The sequence below is a fragment of the Protopterus annectens genome, chromosome 7.part0, assembly GCF_019279795.1.
Source record: "Protopterus annectens isolate FY-2018-M chromosome 7.part0, PAN1.0, whole genome shotgun sequence".
Taxonomy (NCBI): Eukaryota; Metazoa; Chordata; order Ceratodontiformes; family Protopteridae; genus Protopterus; species Protopterus annectens.
Window position 1 is genome coordinate 427,860,465 of NC_056739.1, and position 21,303 is coordinate 427,881,767.

Here is a 21,303-nt window from a genome sequence, read left to right on the forward strand (position 1 = left end):
CTACAACTTCTGATTAAGGTGATTTGAGATCGAGATCACCTATTGCTAACATTTCCACATATTAAGTTCTTTTCAGTATTAGGTGCAGACTGTTTCTGGTGTATAAAGATGAACAAAGAAGACTTTGAATTGTGTATGTATTTAACAGAGCATTTGGAAGGTACAACTTCCTCAGATTTCAGTTTAGGATTTCATCAGCTCCAGAGCTATTCCAAGTCACTGCACAGATAATTTATGGCTTGGACGTTACTGTAAACGTATTTGATCTCTTATTGTTAGGTCTGGCACAAGAACTTAATAGACCAGTAGAGTAGCTAAAGAAAGATGGAGTACTTCAAAGTTAAGTAAGAGTTAAATGTCTGTACTGCATAAGTCGCATATCAAAGAAACAAACCAGATAGCCATACCTCTTACCTGCCCTAATTTTAGGGGTGTCCCTGATTTTTACTCAGATTTTGTCTGTCCCTCTTAACCCACCCCCCTAAAAGTGGTGACCTTTTGAGAAAAGGTAGTGAATTACACTTAGTGAATAATGACATAAATTAGAGTTGTAGAATGTTCATATTCTCTTATTCTGAGAATATTTCATGTTAATAGTACTGATATTTTAAGTGTCCCTGATTCTGTCTGGATTTGCCTCTGGTTCATTTGAGAGCTATGTAGTCAACAGTTAAACAGGTGCTAAAACCAGAAGACAAGCGGGGGAGGTACTGCAGCATTTACATGATGTATTTTGCCGAGTTCGCTCCTGCTAGATCTATGAAGATTGTGACTCTTAAAGTTTTAATGCAAGATGTGAATGACCTGGGACGTACCTCCCTGGACTACATGAAAAGAGACATGGAGGAGCTCTCGGATTATATAGCCCAGGCGGATATGACCCCAGCCCTGAGCAGCATCCTACCATTAACCTGAATGATACCACAGTACAAACAGAAAATGATTGATTTCAACAATTGGCTAAGTTTCTGGTGTCATTTTAAGGGGATCCAGTATCTGTCTGCCTGGGATGACATGATTGACAGACCTCGATGCTTTGCCAGAGATGGCCTGCATCTGTCACCCCTGGGCTGCCAGATACTGGCCAAGGCTCTTTGCCACCCCTATAGTGCCTTTTTTAGGCAGTGTTCCCAAGACCGAATTACCACTGTAACAACTACAAAGAGATGCAATCTGAGGTTCATGCTGCTCGACGGTAGAAGTCTAAATCTTAAAATGCACTTGCTCGAAGCACTCTTTAAAATGGAGAATATCGACATTTGTGCCGTAACAGAGACCTGGTTTAAGGCAGCAGAAAGCACCCTTGCACTGCCAGGCTATAACTCATTCCACACCTTTCGGCCCCAAAACTTGGACTGAAGCTCCAAAGGCAGTGGTGTTTCCATATTCATAAAGGATATGCACACCTCCAGACTGGTTGCCCAACATAATGCATCTGAGATGCTTCAGGTGCAGCTGACATTGGGTAAGACAGTGATTCAGGTCGTAGCCTGCTCTAGGTCCCCATCCATGTCCCAAGACTCGCACTCCACGTTCCTAAGCACCCTGGAGAATATTGGGGTCCAAACTAACACTCTCATACTGGGCGACTTCAACTATCCCTCCATTAACTGGGAAAACTACTCATGTACCAATACACTTGCCCAACGTTTCTTGGAATTCATTAATTCCAATACCTGGACCAGCTCGCTCTTACCCCCACTAGAGATAGCAACATCTTTGACCTGGTCATTACTAACATGGGTGACTGTTGCTCTACACCAGTAGTCAACTCCTCCCTGGTTAGATCCGACCACAAACTAATCACCTTGGAAATCCCCCCCCCCCCCACAAAGGTAACCACCATGAAAAACTTCTCCAAAGCTAACTTTGTGCTCCTAAAAACAGAGGTGGGTAACCTCACGGCACTCATGCAAATTGAGAATAGTTGGATGACCACTGAATCATACACTAATGCACTGTATGAACCCATACACAAATGCATGGATCTTGCCATACCCAATAGAGCCAATACACTCTCCTCCAAAAAAAATTTAGCCAATCTGGTGGTCCCCTGCCATAAACAAACTCTACAACAGAAGGAGGGGAGGAAATTGATCTGGAATAAAGTGAAGTCCCAAGACTGGAAAAACTCCCTCATCAGCCTCAACAGAAAGTTGAAATCCCTCAGCAGATCCTCTAAAGCTAGCTATGAAAACAGAATTTCAGCAGATAGTAAAGGCAAGCACAAGTCCTTTTACAGTTATGTAAAGAATCTCCATCTCAATACCCAGATTTGCTCTGAGCTCCTGCACAGTGGTACCTCCTATACAGAGCCAACAGATATTGCCAGTATAATGGCCGACAGATTCAGTGCCAACTTTACCCCCCCCCCCCAAGGACCAGTCACAGTACCAGTAGATTGCGAGGCACCCAGTATTACTGCTGCACAGGTTAAAACAGCACTGTCCATGGCCAAGAATACAGCTTCTATGGGACCTGACAATATCCCTGGCTGTGTTCTACATTAACTACAGAGTGAACTGGCACCTCACCTGTGTGCTCTGTTCAGTCACGGCCTCACTTCAGGCTTTGTCCCTACCGAATGGTGCACTGCTACAGTCATCCCTTTCCACAAAGGAGGAGCAACTACAGACCCTGGGAACTATCCGCCCCATTAGACTGACGAGCCTGATATGCAAAGCTATGGAACCCGTCACCATGGACCTAGTAAACAAGGATATAGGGAATCTTCAAACTCTGGATCTCACACAGTTTGGTTTTGTGAAGGGTAGATCATGCCTGGTCAACTTCTTTGAGTCAGTCACCAGAGCTGTGGATGAAGGCAAGGTGATTCATACAGCCTACCTTGATCTGGCGAAGGACTTTGATACTATTCCCTACTCAGGAATCATAGAAAAACTCATTAAGCTAGGCATCAACCCTTATATCACTTGGTGGGTTGCAAACTGGCTCACAGGTAGAACCCAGAGTGTGAAAGTAGCTGTCTCCAAGTCAGACTGCTGACCAGTCACGAGTGGAAGTCCCACAGGGATCGGTCCTGGATCCTCTTCTGTTTCGTATCTATCTCTCTGAAGTCCAGGCCAACACAAGGGGACTCTGGCTGACAAACTTTGCAGATGATTGCAAGCTGGGAACTATTAACTCCCCAAGTGATGTTGACGTCCTACAGAAAGGCCTCACTGAGACCAGCGACTGGTGTCAGAACTATGGCCTTAAGCTCAGTGCCAAAAAATGTGTCGTCATCCCCTTTGGGAAAAACCCAGTTCCCATGAATTGCCACATCTATGGTAATCCACTGACACAGAAGGCGTTGTAAGAGACCTGGGAACGCAGGTTGATAGCAACCTCTCTTTTGACCACCACATTGCCACTGTGGTCAGAAAGTCTTTCTATGTGGCACATATCATTGCTAAGGGTTTTGCATCCAGGAAGAAAGCGGTCTCCCTGTACACTTCCCTCATTAGGCCAGTCATTGAGTACAATGCCCCATTTGGCATGTACCTCTCTAAACACCTGCAACAACTGGAGAGGCCGTAAAGGTACCTCATAGAGGATCCTAGGCCTTAAACATTTGTCCTATATGGGCAGACCCAAAAAACTCCCAACTATTCTCTGTCTCTTATCGCCTACTTAAAGGCAATCTTTGCTTGACTTACAAAGCCATGTCTGACCCAGCTGTTTTAGAAATGCTACATCTAAAGGAATCCCAGTCTTTCCACACTACATGCTCCACAGACCTCAACCTCATTACAACAATCAACAGAACATGCTGGACGGACAGGTTCATAAGAGACTGCCCATGCTATAGAATAGATTTCCCATACATGTCAAGCAGAGCACCTCACCACTTGCCCTCTTCAAGAGAAATCTTGATGAGTGGATGGGAAACAGAAAATTCACCCAGACCCTTTAGCCTAGTACACACCTATGAACCAAGTGGCTTGGGAATAAAGCTGTGAACAGGGAGTGTGTTTTAAATGCTTGCAAACCAGTAACAGATGTGCCAGCTTTAAAATACTGTGATGTGAATAAGCCATTTGTGTTACCTATAAGAGGCCAGTTAGAATGACATAGCTGTGATGTTAACAAGAGGACCGACCCATTTTCTGGAAGTCATCATTTGCATAGGTCCAAAACAGATGTGTTTAGATATCTGTGATAAAAAAAATAATTTCACGAAGAAGCAGACAACAAACCGTTTCCAAGTACATTCAGAGCATCAGCTCTGAAAGTTCAGCATATGTTAACTTAATTTACAAACCTACTATCTAAAGGTGAAATACTGACCAGAAAGTTATTCTGAGTAGAGCAAAATCACTTCAATATTAAGAGCTACTAAATAAACTAGTTTTTTTTTTTTTTTTGGTAGTGCTGCAGTTACCAGCAAATGGAAAACAAATTCCAGAGGTGCTCTAATGCTGATTTAGAAATGTGTTTACTGAAAGATGTTATTGTGAGGCTGACCCAAGCAAAAGTAATTGTTAAAGTAATTGTTAAAGGGAAAACGTTTTTTTTAGACCTGTGTCATGCATTTAATATTCAGTGATGCAGAATAATAGTTCTGAGTCAATTGAAGAAGCAAGTGTTTATCTCATTTTGGAATATAATTTTGCAAAGAACAAAACTTGTAATGTACTGGCCATGAATGTTAGCTCAGGGTATGTAAGGCACTTATCTGCAATGCATAATATAGCAGCCCAAAAGCAATGGTAATTTATATGCTCAATGATTTTCCTGTCAGGGAGGATCATCTTCCTCTGTAGAGTTGAATGGAGGCATATTTGTTGTAGCTCAAAGAAGCCACCTTCTAAAAGGTTCAGATCAATATTCCAAGTACCTTGAATCCAATAGACGCAAGTGTAATAGTCTGCCAATCTGAAATGGGGTACTTGGTAACATATTGGACAGTGGAGAACAGTGCAAAAGTTTGAAATTCAGAAGAATTTTGCACAAGTAGGAGTGTAGCCTAGCCTTAAGATCTCCATCCACTCATCTGCATTTAAAAAGCAGAGAATTATCAAGGCTGTGGAAAAAAAAAATCTCATGTGAAAGTGCAGTTACAATAGCTGTGAAGGTTCTTATCTCATAATTTTGGAATAGAGCAGGTCTTCCTTGCAGGGGCTTGGGTATCTCAGTTTCATTTAATAGGCAGAATGTTGAAAAGCAAGTTACCTGCTTTATTTGTAACTGGCATAAAGTAAAGGAAATGCTAGAAAGAATCTAATTTTTCCAACACTTATGGTAGAAACTGCAAAAATACCACCAGAGTTACAATTTGAAGGCTGAGTAAGAATGCCGAAGCCATGGGAAATTTTGCAGGTTGATGCTGAAGTAGTTGGTCAAGTAGCTTAAACCAACATCCTTTGTTTTTTTTTGTTTTTTGTGAGGAGGTGCTATAGAGAATTATCTGCAGGCATTTGTATCAAGACAAATGTATTGGGGTCCGGGGAAGATGAGTAGTCAGCAGAGAAATGGAAAATGAGGAGAACTTTGGCAAGAGTTGAAAGATTAGATGTGTGATGATGACTGGTTCAGTTTAGTTTTTTGTATTTAGAAGACCATCAAATAAACTAGTCAGTTACATGAACTGTTTAGGAGTTAATGATTTGCAAAACTGAAAGGTGTTTATATAGTCTGAGGGTGTATTAATGAGTAGTCAGTGTAAGCTAATTCATAGATGTCATTTACCTGTATTGTGTAATTTAAAAGGTAGATGCCACATGTAGCATCTATAACTCATAACTAAGGAAGCTGCATGTCTTGCAGTTTCCTTTCTTCTAGAGTATTCTGTCTGTTTAATGACCTTATGAAGATTAGTTGCATCCGCAATCTGTTTTTTGCCCAACATCCTGTCCAGCAACCATAAGAATATCACTTTGTGCCTCAGTGCTTGAGAGTGCTTCTTACTGTTTACCCACCAAAGAACATCCGCATTAGATAAGATTGACATAATCTTACTTGTAGTTCTGTAAGATAAGCCTTCTATTTGAGCAACAAGTAGTATGAAATTGCTTGTTCATTGCTTGGGACCAATTAGTGGGCTTGAGCTAGATTTGCTGGCCTCTTCTGACATTGTAGTAACATCCACAGGAAGAGTATGCCCAATTGGGGTTGTACGGAAGGATAAATTAATTCAAAGATCAACTGAGGATAGTTCCCACAACAAGCTTAAACATTAAAAATGTATTTTGAACTGCCTTTTTTTATCAGCAAATTAGATGAATGGCCTTTGGAAATGCATAAATGTTCAGTTGAAGTTGTCATGTTTTTGTAGAAGTCATGCTAAAGTGCAGTGATTATCTGTTTGACTAATTCTGTGCAGCTTATTGCTAGGGAAAATTATTTTATTTAGCCCAGTTCCTTAAGAATTCAGTGATTTCATGTTAATTCTGTTCATTTTTGTAAAATTGTTCATTTTCTTTAACTTGTAGCCACCGGCACAGGTTTGGGCAGTGGATTTTCTTTAAAACTGACCACCACTACCATCACTAGCACTACTGCCTCTCTTCCCATCGCTAGTACGACATCCATTGGTTTGGCAGCTACAACAACCAGTGCAACACCTAGCACAATCATCAGCACCACAGCAACTGCTGCAACCAGGTTAGTTCTTTTAGTATGTCTTGGGCTACGTGTAGAGAAAACTGCCTTATTTTACAGTAGGGTGGATATAATTTAGTGGTCACGTTTTAACTTTTTTTAATATGCAGTCCGTCTTAATGTTTTTTCTACAAAACATTTTTGTCTATTTTATACTAATAATCCTAACAATACCCTTGTCCCTGAAAAGCTTGTCTTGTGTGTTTGTGCCTGTATGTGTAAATATTATATTTCATCTCATCCATTCAGTTCAGCTCTTGGTAGCAGAGCCACTGGTCATATCCAGCCCAGCAGTCTTGCTAGTGCTCATTGCATTGAGCTCCTTTACACAATTCCCACAATGCACCTATCTTTACTCTTTCCACAATTCCTGTTTGCTAAATTTCTAGTTTGGACAGATCTGCGATTGTTAAGCTAAGTGCTGTTTGTTTATTGAAATTATCTTTTCAGAGTCCCCTTTGCTTTTTAGTAGTATGGTGAGTTTTTGTTGGTCTTCATAATCCCCACTATTCCTTTGCTGGCGAGCAGGTGTGGAGGCCTTTTGCCAATTTTGTTTATTCTCTGCACATATATTTCCTTTTGGCAGTAAACAGCTGTGAAGATTCTTAAATCTACCTTCAACAGTGCTATTTTTTTTTTTTTTTTTTTACTTAAGCAGCAAGAGTTGCCTTGTTAACCCTGTAGCAGCCTTCTGTGTATTTTGATATTTGGTGGTAGTATGTGTTCTTGTGTTTGAGGTTGATTATCTATGTAATGGGTAAAGGCTTCAAAAATGCAGCCAGCCAGAGTAGCCACCAACTCCCACCCCAGAACACCCATGATTTCAGTGTGGTGTGCCTGGGATTGGTAACTTGATGGTGAATAGTTCTGCATACAAGGCCTTTAGGTCATGTTCCTTTGCCGAAAGAAAAAATAAGTTCGCTTTAAAAGGGTTGCTGCCCTGAAATGGCTAAATACAAAGACAGCAACGGAAGAGAAAGTGGAAAAACACAGAGAGAAAGAAAAAGAAGTGTGAGGAGTCTGACTACAGTACAGCACTTAAGATACCCAGACAGGACCCCTAGTACCTTGATGCGGTCCATTTTTTCTGCTGGGTGCTGCCCATTCAGAATTGATCTTCATTCAGGACCATTTGCAATAAGAAGAATCTCAGCAAACACTCCTTCAAAAAAGATCAGTCAAGATTTATGTCTTCAACATCCTCTTCCCACATAGTCTTAAGTCAACCAAGTCTTTTCACAGCACTTCAAGTTTGCATCTCAGTTTGACATGAGTGTCATTCTTTTCCCCCTCTCCAGGGTTGATCAGGTTGGTCCACATTCCTCTATCTTAGCTCTGTTCCTGGGCTCCACTGAAGTGTGCAATCCAGAAAGCCTCAAACGTGTTCATCATGAGAAGGCAGGTCAGTGGGCCAAGATCCCCTCCTGGTTTATTAATTCAAGAATTTCACCAAACTGGAGTCTTTAGTAGTGGATTGAGAGGAACCCTTTCAATCAATCAGGTCAGTGTGTCCAATGTAAGAAACTCCAATAAGATAAGTTTCCCATTGCAAACCTCCCAAGTCCTGTGCTTTGTTTAAGAAGCAACACAAAGTAGTCCCTGCCACCTCCAGGTAGATGGAGCAAAAAGAGATGGCAGGAGGAGACAACAAGAAACAGGGCCCATTTCCAAAAACGGGGACAGTCTGATATCAGAATGACTATGCCAGCATCCTTTTTCCACACCCATGTACTTCTGCACCTGTGTCTCTAAATCTGTCCCAGAAATCGGTTCTGTACATTTGACAACAGATTGGATCATACCGTTGGGTGGTAAAAGTGGTTCAGTAGGGTTGTAGTTAACACTGGATACAGATACCTTCCAGGGAAATTCCTCACCATCATCTGACCCAAACAGTTGTTTCTTGAGGTTCTTCATCATGTTCTGTCCTTAGGATTGATAGAACAAGTGCCTTTAGATCAAAGGGAGAAAGGCTTCTCTTCCAGAATGTTTCTGGTTCCAAAGAGCGAGCTTTCGTGGAGACCAGTTTTAGACTTTATTCCTTAATCTGTATTTGAAAGTACCAAAATTCAAAATGCTGACCATTCAGTCTGTTACCTCTCATCCCTCTGAGTTTTATGTCAACATTAGCTCTAAAGGATGCTTGTCACATCTGATTAGCCACAGGCTTCAAGAAATTTCTCAGATTCTCTGAGTCTCATCAGTTCCCTAAATTTCCCCTTTGGTTATCTGCAACTCCGAGGGTGTTTATGAAGTGTCTGTCTCCAGTGATAGCTTATTCCATATGGCAAGGCTTTCACATATTTCCTTATTTAGACAGCTTGCTTGTCTTTGCAGTCTTTCCCCAGATCAAGAAACCTTAACACTGTTTAAGTCTCTTATTACCAGTCTAGGATTCTAGATAGGTGTTCAAAAGTCCTCCTTGCCTCTGTCACACAGGATTATGTTTTTGGGCGGTCTTCTAGCTGCCTTTCAGCAATTTTTTGCACTGGGAACTGTTTATTTTTATTTGGAAACCTTCCTCAGTTTTTCCATCAGTCTCTGACCTCTGCAAAAGAATATTTCAGGATCCTGTGGTTCATGGCATTATGACCTTCATGATTCCTCTAACCAGATTAGACATGAGAAAAAAATCAGTACTTTGTATTTAAAAAAAAAAAAAAAAAAGACCCAACATTTTCATCCTCTGGAATTTCATATTCCAATTTTGAGCTTGTTCAAAAATGAACTACACTGGTGGACAACAAATTACTAAAAATTCACGTCTCCCCACTACAGACTCCTCAGATACTGCTCTGGGAGCCGTTTCTGTTGTGCTAAAGGTGCAAGTTCTGTGGAACTCTTCATGTAGACTGAAGCAGATGCCAGAGATGTTAACTGTGATCAATGCTTTAAAATCTCCTCATCTGTGGTGCCCTGAACCTCTGCAGATGCCACAGTGGGTATGGTACATAAACAGTGTGTCAGGTGTGGCTTTGTCTTGAGAGGTAGTTCTGCAAATCCTTAACCCTTCAAGCATCTTGCATTCCATCAAAGCAAAATATAGGGGCAGATAAGCTCTACAGAACCAGGACAGACCCTCACAAATGGAAATTGAATGAGAGGGTCATCCAGGAATTAATCCAGTTGTGGGAAACACCTCAAAAAGATATATTTGCCTCTTTTTAGAATAAACAACTGAACAAGTTCTGCAGCAGTATTTCTTGCAGGCAAGCCCGGAAGAAATATATATTTTTATACTCTTAGTCGGGAATGTTCCTTTAACATTCCACCCTTTCCACTGATATCCAAGGTCATTCTAAAGATTCAGAATGACTGGACTCTCCAGAAATCACTGCAGTGACTCCCTTTTGGGTCAGGTAATATTGGATGTTCTTCGTGTTTCACTGTTGCAGTCATCACCTGTGGGTTAGTGGGTTATCCCTGCTGTGGTAGCACTCTGCTGGCCCAAATACCAGAGTCAAAGTTTTTATGCGTCTGCTGCTGTCGCTTATCAGGTCATCAGTGCTATAAAGGAGGGCAGCTGATGCCGTTACATCAGTCTTTCTTGCCGTGGAGCCTGTTGCAGAAGCAGTTCGTAAGTGTGCTGGTCTTTCTCTATCAGAGTTTGAATTACAACTGGAAACATCTAAAGCTAATACTCCATTGGGGATCCTTTTTTCTTGCACTAACTGATGTCCAAAAAAGTTAACAATTGTCTCGCCTGTGGAAATCAAATCCCACACAGAGACTTCCATTCATACTGTGTCACTTAAGGCCCAGACCACGACGTCCCCCATTGCCGGTTCTGTGCCCTCTTTAACGCGAGAGCCATTCGTCATAGAGCTCTTATTGTAGCCAGGTATTTCTCTTCCATCTTTGCATTCCAAAATGGCATCCATCAGCCAACAATCTGTAGACATTCCGAAAAAAGTAAGGCTAAAGATAGAGACGGACCACACAAGGCTAAGACTTCAGATGACTGTACCGTTATGCAGGTAGTCAATTCTCTGAAATTCAGTGAGGAGCCTTCCCAGACCCTGATGTCCGATCAGATAACTTCACAGGCCTTTACTGAGACCCTTTCGGAGTCTGGTATGCCACAGAAATCTTCTTCGTCTTCCGGGCCTTTGGCTGTCTCTGCCTCGGTTGGGTCTGGAGCCACAACGCAGGCACCAGTTTCAGAGGAGGTTTTTCGCACTACCGAATCTAGACAGAAACTGACAGTCTTCTCATCCGACTACCATTTCTGTCAGACCGATGGATTCTGTTGGGCCTTAGAAGCAAGGTCACTCCTAGGAAATCTACCTCTAGCCACCATTTTACTCCTACTCCACCACCCCAAGCTCAAATGCTTAAAATGGTGGAGGATCTTATCACCCTTATCAGGTGTAGTCAGGCCACAATTTCTAAAAGTAAGAGAGACCTTTCTCCTGAAATAGTAACGGAACAGGATTCTGAGGAGTCTGATTATTCAGATTTTGAAGAGGAGCAACCTCTGACTGCTTATGAGGATTCAGATGCAGAGGAATCCATTCCTTCTGCCTCCCCACCAGAAGATCTTTCCTTTGGGGAAACCCTTCACACCCTCTGGGAACATTTCCACTGGGAATCCCAGGACTTTCCTCAGTCTAAAAAAAGACCAAGAGAGTTTCTAGACCTGCCCCAGCACAGACCCTTGGCCACCCCCCCCCCAATCTTAGAGGTAGTGGATGATGTCTTCCATGAATCCAGCCTAGCTTCTGACAACCTCCCACCTGCTCCCAGAAAACCTGACTGGTATTACAGAGTACCGGATTCTCTCAAATACCTGTACAGAAATCCTGCTGCAGACCCAAAGGTCATTACACAGGGACCAAAAGGCGCTAAGGCTAGTTCTGCAAAGAATCCTATTCCTTCTGACAAGGGCTCCAGAGCTGTGGACAGATGGGGTAAAAAAGTATACACCTCTGCAGCCTTAGTTATCAGAGCACTCAACTGTCAGGTTCCCCATGTTTAAATATCAAAAACACACTTCAGAACTATTAAAACAAAAGATTTCAACATTTTCTGACTGTGCCAATTCAAAAGAATTAGCAGATTTACTGCACTCTACTTGTCAAGTGGCAAAACACTCATTATACTGTGGATATGACACCCTCAAGTAAGGCAGCAGTGTCAGGATCTGTCATTAGGAGACATGTATGGGTGAAGGAACAACCTCTCCCTGATCATGTCATATCTAAATTACTTGATGCACCCTTGGATAAGGACCACTTGTTTGCAGTAAAAGCAGACGAGGTGCTTAAAATGATGGAAGACTAAGCAAAATCTATGCAAACAGTAAAGGATTTCTTTCAGGTACAACCTCCTAGGTTTAGCAGGAATTTTCCCTCAAAGCACTGGTCCTTTCCTGCACCTAGCAGACCGGGGCAAGGTAAGCCCCGCAGGGACTGACCACCCAGACTCCTATCCCAGGAACAGCAGAGAACCAAACAGTGGACCACTTCCGCTCCAAAGGCAGGGAGTTCTAAGCCAGCCCTCTATGGCAAAAACTCTCAAGGACCACCCCCCCTTTCACCCAAAAACTAGGACGAAGGCTCTCCCTCTGCAAGGAAAATTGACTTTCTGTAACAAAGGACCAGTGGGTCTTAAAGATCATTTTTCAGGGATACAAATTCTCCTTCAACCAACTTCCAGTTCCAAGAAGGTACCCAGACTTGCCTCCAAATCAGTGGGCAGAGGCATTGAAACAAGTCCAAATTCTCATATCCCAAGGGGCAGTAGAACCTGTCTCCTCAGATCAAACAGGCAAAGGCTTTTATTCCAGACTATTCCTTGTTCCCAGAAAAGAGGGCACTTGGTGCCCCATCCTGGATCTATCCATTCTGAACACCTTCCAGGTGGTCCCCAAATTCAAAATGCTAACTTTGCAGCAACTGCTGCCTATGCTGACAAAAAATGCCTGGTTAGTTACCCTAGATCTAAAAGATGACTACCTCCACATCCCAATAAGGGAATCCTGCAGGAAATTCCTTCTCTTCAGAGCAGGCTCAAAACACTTTATCTGCGCTACCCTTTGGCTTATCTACTGCTCCCAGGGTATTCACCAAATGCTTAGCTCTGGCAATAGCCTTTTGGCAGAGAGAAAAATATACAGATTTACCTTATCTGGACGACTGCCTCATTCAGGCAGATTGCAAATAAAAGCTCCTCAAGGATCTCCTCTTTGTCAAAACCCTCCTAACCTTCTTGGGGTAAACAATCAACGAGAAGAAATCAAAGCAAACACCCTCCAGGAGAATCATTTTCTTGGGAGCACTGCTGGACACAGCATCCCAAATGGCCTTCCTGTCCCCTGAAAAGCAGAGATTCCTGCCTCTCTACTTTACCCAGCTGGCTTCCAGAAGTCACCTCACTGTGAAGAAGTTCCTGCAAGCGTTGGGGTACATAGCATCTTGCATCCTTCTAATTCCTCTCGCCAGGCTTCATATGAGAAGATGGTACCTAAAGAACCTGTGGTGTCAGCACACTCAACCTCTAAAAGACCGTTCTCCCTCTGATCCCCTGTATAAGGGCCGAGTTTCTCTGGTGGGCAGGGGCCTGTCCTGAACAAAGGTCTTACCTTTACCCTCCACACAACCAGGCAGACCATCACCACCGATGCCTCAAACATTGCTTGGGGCACTCACCTAGAAGGCAGGTGCACCCAAAGTCTTTGGGATGCCCAGCACCTTCCCTTACACATCAACCAGAAGGAAATGATGACAGTACAAAAGGATGCGACATCCTTCAAACCCCATCTTAAGCCAGGGGTTCCCCTTATCAAAGCAGACAATACTACAGTAATGTGGTACATCAAACAGGGAGGGACCCAATCTTACCCTCTGTGCAGGCAAGCCATGAACCTCTGGCTGTGACAGCCTCTTCCATGGGATTACACCTAATAGTCCATTACCTACCAGGGATCAACAACACCCTGGCAGAACACTTAAGCAGAAACTTAATGGACCCCCACGAATGGCAGCTCCACAAAAAAATCTTTTTACAAATCACTCCGGCGTGGGGGACACCGGAGGTGGATCTCTCTGCTTCGTATCTCAACCATCAGCTGAAAAAATTCTTTACCAGGGAGCATCACCACCTAGCGTGGAAGTTGGAGGCCTTGACCTTCCCCTGGAACACCCTCTTTGTGTATGCATTCCCTCTTCTGCCTCTTATTCCCAAGGTACTGAGCAGAATAAGAGAGGAGAGACCAAAGGCCACCCTCATTGCTCCAGATTGGCCCAGACAGCATTGGTACCCCTTACTGTGCAGCCTGACCTTACAGCCTACCAGGCTGCTTCCCCTGATCTCAGACCTCTTGACTCGGGTAGGGAGGAAATGCTGCACCCAGACTTGCAGACTCTCAAACTATCAACATGGCTAATACTCTAAAGGCAAACAAAGGGCCCCTGTTAAGCAAACAGGTCGTAGACATTATCACAGAGGCCAGGAGGCCCAGCACCACAAAATTTTACGCAGGAAAATGGAAAAGATTCTGCTCCTGGAGCCAGTCCAGAGGGGGGCAATACCTCACAACCTTCCATCCCTCTTATCCTGCACTACCCAACGGAGCTACTTTAATAGTGGCCTCTCCTTCTCGTCTATTAAAATACACACCTCAGCCATTTCAGCTCATTTTGATAAGAACGGCTCCTGTTCTCCCATCCTTTGATTAAACAATTCCTCAGAGGGGTTTCTAATATCAGGCTTCCCAGAAGGCCACCCACTCCAGCCTGGGACCTGAATTATGTTTTGGGGAAACCAACCTTACCACCCTTCGAAGCTGCTGCTTCAGCAGAACTAAGATACCTCTCCTGGAAGACTGCTTTTCTCCTAGCTATCACCTCAGCCAGAAGGGTTTCAGAACGTCTGGCACTGACGTCCATTGAACCCTTCATCATCTTCCACGCAGACAGGGTCTCCCTGAGGACTAAGCCCTCCTTTTTGCCTAAGGTGGTATCTAATGTAACTCTCAACCAGGCCATACATCTACCCACCTTCTTTTCTAACCCTCAAAACAAGGGGGAATGAATTCTGCATTCACTAGATTTGCACATACAGCTGAGATACTATCTGGACCACACTAAACCCTTCAGGAAAACAGACAAACTACTTGTCAGCTTTGCCCCAGGGGCAGAGGGAAGCCCGTTTCCAAACAAACCATTTCCAAATGGATATCACACTGTATCCATTTCTGCTACAGTTTGCATGGGAAATGTATCCATTTCTGCTACAGTATGCATGGGAAACCCCCATAAGTCTATTCAAACTAGTTCCACTAGGGCAGCCTCCACTTCCACAGCATTCCTCAGAGGAGTTCCCACCTGGTAGCTGCCACCTGGACTTCTGTCCGTACCCTTTACCAAGCATTACCACCTATGTCTGTTTTCTCAGGCTAGGGCAGGGTTTGCCTCTGCAGTTCTGCATGGCATGCTGATCCATTCATATGTCTCTTACTAGTCCTACCACCACTCTTCTCAGCTTTAGGAATCCTCCCACAGGTAATGACTGCAACAGTGAAACACAAAGAATATATAGTACAGTTGTGTACACGTGCCATAAATGTAGATGTTGAAGTGTATTCACTGTTGCAGTCCTTGTTTCCCACCTCCTAGGGAGACAAAAGCTTCTAGCAGTGGCTTTTAGCCACTAGGACCACTTTACCATATTTACTTGAGCCTCTGACTGGTTAGGGCAAGACAAACGGATGTAATGGTGTCTGCTGCCTTCCTTTATAGCACTGACAACCTGACGTCAGTCAGCAAGCGATAGCAGCCGACACAGAAAAACATTGACTGGTATTAGGGCTGGCTGAGGGCTACCACAGCAGGGATAACTCACAGTTGATGACTGCAACAGTGAATACACACACTAACATATCCATTTATGGTAAGTGTACACAACTGTAGTTTCTCCCTTCTTATGGAATTGGTCAAGGGCAATTACAGCAAGCTTCTTCACAGGCTAGACCTACTTGCACAACACAAGAGGGAATTATTACAGCCCAGTTTTAAACAGTTTAACTGCCTGGATGATTCACTTTTGACACTTTAGGCACCTCTCTGATGATGTGCAACAGGTACTAAGGGAAGCAAGAAAGCCTGCTACTAGGAAGTCTTGTATTGGCAAGTGGAAAAGATTTTTTAGTTGGTGCCTAGCCAGCAACCAGGATCCCATCAAGGATTATGTACCACTGGTTCTAAAATGTGTGTGGGTTACTTTCCTGCTGCCTTCCTTATTCCTCTAAGGTACATCTTGTAGCCCTTTCAGCATATCTGCCCATGGATTCTCCTCTTTCATCTCTGTTTTTGGTAAAACAGTTTCTGAAAGTAGTTTTGCAACTTGCACCTCCTAGAAAACAGGTGACCCCTTCCTAGAATCTTAATTTTTACAGGAAAAGTTAACTCTGCTTCCTTTTGTGCCTTGCTCATCAGGCAGGTTTAAGGTTCATTGCATCAAAGACTTCCTTATTGGGCATGAATGAGGGGTTTGATCTTAGACATTAAGTTGTCTCAGAGTTTGCTTTGAATTAAGCCATCAATCTGCCAGTGTTCTGTCCAGATGCTCAGAGCCAGGGAGAATCAAAGCTCAAAGAGCTCACTTTGAAAAGGAAGCCTGCTGCTACTCCAACCCAGTTCCAGGCCCTGGGGGTGAGAAATTAGGGGGAAAAAGCTTCTAAAGGAAGTAGCCAGAGAGCCCCACAATTAACTAGTGTTCGGTGATGTATATGTTGAGTTTCAGAAATAATCTAGCCTAGAAGATGTCAGGCATTTTATTCAGCTGGGATAAACGCGATGTTCTTCGTGTTTCACTGTTGCAGTCATTACATTTGGGTTATCTGCTTGCAGGTAGCCCTCAGTCGGCCTGATTAACAAAGTCTTGGGTCCTGCGTCGGTTGCTGTCCCTTCTTCCAGGTCGTCGGGGGTATAAAACATGCAGCCAACGTCATTATACCAGTCTTTCTTGCTGTACGGTGCCCAAAGCAGAAGCAGTTCACAGGTGCCAGTCGGCCGACTCCTGAAATTTTCGTTTGCAAGTTTCAGAACAGAAGTCTTCAACTAAAGCGAAGTACCCTATTGGGGAAACTTTTTCTTGCTCCTTACCGATATCAGTAAAAGTAAATAATTGCATTACTTGTAGAAAGCAAATACCTCATAAAGATTTTCATTTGTACGTACCTTGCTGTCGATTTTGTGCTTTATTTAATCAGCGCACGATCTGTCGTCTGTTTATTTTTGCCTCTAAATATTTCGGTTCTCAGTTTAATTATCCAGAAATGTCGTCAGTTAGCCATACGACTACCAGGATTCTGAAAAAACGCAAAGAATAAAGACAGAGACAGGCCGCCGAGGTCCAAAACTGCCAACGACGCTTCTCCTAAGCCAGTCGCCAGTTCGCCGGTACTCAGTGAGGTGCTTTCACAGCCCCTGATACCCACTACTTCTGATTTGCAGGCCTCTACTGAGACACATTCGGAGTCTGGTATGCCGCGTGATGCTTCAACTATGGAACCCGCGGATGTCTACCTTGGATGGGTCCAGAGCAGCTGTGCAGGCACCGGCTTCTGAGGGTGTATTCAGGCCTACTGACTTGCATATTAAACAAACACCTCCTTCTTTACTTAGGCCTAAATCTCAGACCATACCTAAAAAAACAACACCCAGACCACATCCTCAGGCCTCTATGCCTAAAAAACAAATAAGAATGGCTGAAGGGCTGAAGATCTAATAACTCTAATCAGGGGTAGCCAACCCCCCCCCCCCTTCTAAGAGGCGTAGGACTGAAGTTGATTATGAATCTTCTGATCAGGATTCTGTTCTTTCTGATTCTTCTGATGATCTGGATTTGCCCTTATCTGCTTATGAAGATTGTGATGCAGATGATTCCATTCCCTTTGCTTCCCCTCCTGAGGATTTTTCTTTTGGGGGAACCTTACATACTCTAAGGGAGCATTTCCACTGGGAAAGCCAGGATTTTTCTGATTCAAAAAAGAGGCTTAGGGATTTCTTTCTCCTACCTCAGCATAGGCCTTTAGCTATTCCTCCTGTACTAGACATTGTTGATTATGCTTTTTCGGAATCTAGTTTGACCCCTGATTCCTTGCCTCCTGCTCCCAGAAAACCTGACAGATACTACAGGGTCCCTGAGCCCCACAAGTTCCTTTTTAAAAATCCTATTGCAGATCCAGAGACTATTTCACAGGGGCCCAGGGGCATTAAGGCTTCTACTGCTAAAAATCCGACCCCTTCTGATAGAGATTCCAGGGTGCTGGATGGATGGGGTAAGAAGGTTTACACTTCTGCAGCCTTGGCCATTAGGGCTTTAAAGTGACAGTTTCATATGTTAAGTATCAGCAACATGTTATTGGACTGCTTAAACAGAAAATGATGTTGATTCCCAACTGTGTGGAAAATAAAGAATTACAGGATTTAATGCTTGCAGGGCTGCTGTTACTGTGTCTCTCCTCAGAAGGCATGCTTGGCTTAAGGAACAATCTTTGTCTGATCATGTTAAAGCTAAATTGTTGGATGCTCCCTTAAATCAGGACCGCCTGTTTAGCAACAAGACTGAGGAAGTTCTTAAAAAGATGGAGATAAAGGTAAAATCTATGCAAACTGTTAAAGATTTCTTGCAAGTTCAGCCTCCTAGATTTAGTAGGCACTGGCCCTCTAAGAATTGGTCTTTTCCCACCCCTTCCAGGTCTTCTCAAACCAAACCCAGACACAGCAAAAGCCCCAGATTTTCAGTCCCAGGAGACACGCAGGACTAAGCAGTGGGGGGCCTCCACTTCCAAATCTGGGAGTAATAAGACCCCCCCCATGGTAAACTGCCTCAATGACTTCCTTTTATTTTCAAGCACTTATCAACTGACTGCCCCATTGGGGGGAAAGATTGCTCTTCGTGCAAAGAATTTGGAACTCATTACCCAGGACAAATGGGTTTTAAATATAGTGTCCAAGGAATACAGATTTCACTTCCACACGTTGCCAACACCAAGCGGGTGGCCGGACCTACCCCCAAATCAGTGGGCAGAGGCCCAAAAACAAGTACTTTCTCTCTTAAGCATGAGAGCAATTTAACTGGTAACCAGAAGAGGAAAAGGGACAAGGTTTCTACTCTAGACTTTTCCTGGTACCCAGAAAAGACAATTCATGTCGTCCTATCCTGGACCTGTCTACTCTAAACACTTTTTTGGAGATTCCAAAATTCAAGATGCTGACTCTTCACCAATTACTTGCTATGCTAGGCAAAGATGCCTGGTTGGCAACACTAGATTTTAAAGAAGCATACCTGCACATCATAACCGGGGAATCTTGCAAAAGATGCCTACTCTTCAAAGCAGGCTACACGCACTGTCAGTTCTCTGCACTGCCCTTTGGCTTATCTACTGCATCCAGGGTATTCACAAAGAGCCTAGCTCCAGTTATTGTATTTTGCAGGCAAAGAAATATTCAAATATACCCATACCTGGACGATTGTCTTATTCAGGCAGAAAGCCAGGACATACTTTTGAATCACCTGGCCTTAGTTCAAAGGGTTCTAACTTGTCTGGGGTACACCATAAACGAAAATAAATCACACCTGGTACCCTGTCAAATTGTATTCCTGGGAGCAAGCTTGAAAACAACTTCCCAGATGGCTTACCTCAAGCCAGAGAAACAAATTCATTTGACAACTTACTTCAAACAGGTGGCCACTAAAACCCTGCTATCTGCAAGACAAATACTGCAACCTTGGGCTTCATGGCCTCCTGCATTCTTCTAATTCCATATGCAAGACTGCATATGAGGAAACTACAGTCGTATTTAAAAAGCCTATGGTGTCAACATTCTCAGGATCTAAAAGCAATGATTCCTGTCATACCTTGCCTACACCTAGAGTTCCTTTGGTGGGCAGAGGCCTGCCACCAAAACAAGGGACTACCTTTCACCCCACCCTCCCCCCCGCCGCCCACACCCTACAAACAGATGCATCAGACTATGCATGGGGGGCTCACCTGGCAGGGAAGTTCATTCAGGGCAAATGGAACCCAAGTCAAATGCACTTGCGTATCAATCAAAAAGAAATGTTAGCTGTACAGAATGCTCTGACAGCCTTCAAGGACCATATTCTTCCAGGACAAATAATGGTAAAGACTGACAACACCACTGGTATGTGGTACATAAACAAGCAGGGGGGGTACACATTCTTACCCCCTCTGCAGACTAGCCATGGCATTGTGGATCACAGCCTTGCGCTACCAAGTGCACCTACAAGCTCAATTCCTGCCAGGAAAATGAAATACACTGGCAGACGGACTAAGCAGAAACCTCATGGACCCACACGGGGGGAAACTGGAACCAAGGATTTTCAACATGTTGACAAGCAAATGGGGGAGCCCAGATATAGACCTATTTGCCTCTCCCCAGAACTACCAATTGGACAAATTTTGCACAAGGACTCCCCACAAACAAGCCTGGAAAGTGGATGCTCTGTCCTTCAGCTGGAAAAATTTATCAGTCTATGCCTTCCCCCCTCTACCTCTGCTCTCCAAAGTACTGCTAAAAATCAAACAGGACAAACCAAGGATGATTTTGATTGCTCCAGACTGGCCGCTCCAACACTGGTACCCCTTCCTGCGTAGCGTGTCACTGTTATCCTCATGGCACCTGCCTCAGACTCCTTCCCTATTGTCTCAGCAGGAGAACCAGATTTTGCACCCTCAGCTTCTAGCACTGAACCTTGCAGCTTGGCTAATTACATAATCTCTCCTTTACCATCACTCAGTAAACCTGTGATGGATATCATTTTTAGAGGCAAGGAGGCCTAGTACTAGAAAATCTTATGCTGGAAAATGGAAAAAATTCTGTGCCTGAAACCAATCTCAAGGGATGAGCACACCAGCGCCCAATTTACCTCAGATTTTACAATACTTAACTGAGATGCTTCACAAGGGCCTGTCTTTTTCCTCCAGTAAAATCCACGCCTCAGCCATTTCAGCTCATTATAACACAGAACCCTCCCCTCTTCTCTCATCCACTGCTCGGAGAAACTCACTCTGCCTCCTTTCGAGCCAGCTGCTACTGCAGACTTAAACTTTCTTTCTTGGAAAACTGCTTTCCTTTTAGCAATCACTTCAGCTAGAAGGGTATCTGAATTACAGGCCCTTATGGCAGTGGAGCCTTTCATCATCTTACATGCGGACAGGGTGTCCCTCAGCCAATCCATCCTTCATGCCCAAGGTGGTATCCAGTGTGGCTCTTAATCAGTCCATTCATTTGCCAACCTTCTTTCCCAATCCACAGAACAAAGGAGAACGGATACTGCATTCCTTAGATGTGCACAGACAACTTAGATTCTACTTGGACAGGACTAAACCTCAAAGGAAATCTGAACAACTGCTGGTGACATTTGCTGCAGGGCAGAGGGGAAGGATATTTCAAAGCAAACCATTTCTAAATGGATAGGCCATTGCATTCATTTCTGCTATAAGCACCATGGAAAAACCTATCCCCCAGGGGATCAGACCTCACTCCACCAGGGCTGCATCTACCTCTACAACCTTTCTCAGGCGCGTCCCTACCAGGGACATCCTAGAAACTGCTACCTGGAGTTCTGTACATACTTTGACCAGGCATTATCATTTGCCAATTTTCTCTAAGTCCAGAGCTGGCTTTGCCACTGCAGTCTTGCAGGGTCTTATAGCTGGCCCTAATG

The 21,303-nt window shown here is 43.8% G+C and overlaps 1 protein-coding gene across 1 annotated transcript in view; it reads left to right on the forward strand.

Annotated features, from left to right (window-relative positions):
- NUP62 (nucleoporin 62) overlaps window positions 1-21,303 on the forward strand; it is a gene marked incomplete at its 5' end in the record, with an annotated part of 873,863 nt that overhangs the window by 350,402 nt on the left and 502,158 nt on the right. The window contains one exon of the mRNA XM_044076211.1: window positions 6,435-6,606. Within this exon, the coding sequence (XP_043932146.1) occupies window positions 6,435-6,606 (172 nt within the window). The remainder of the gene's footprint in view (window positions 1-6,434; window positions 6,607-21,303) is intronic.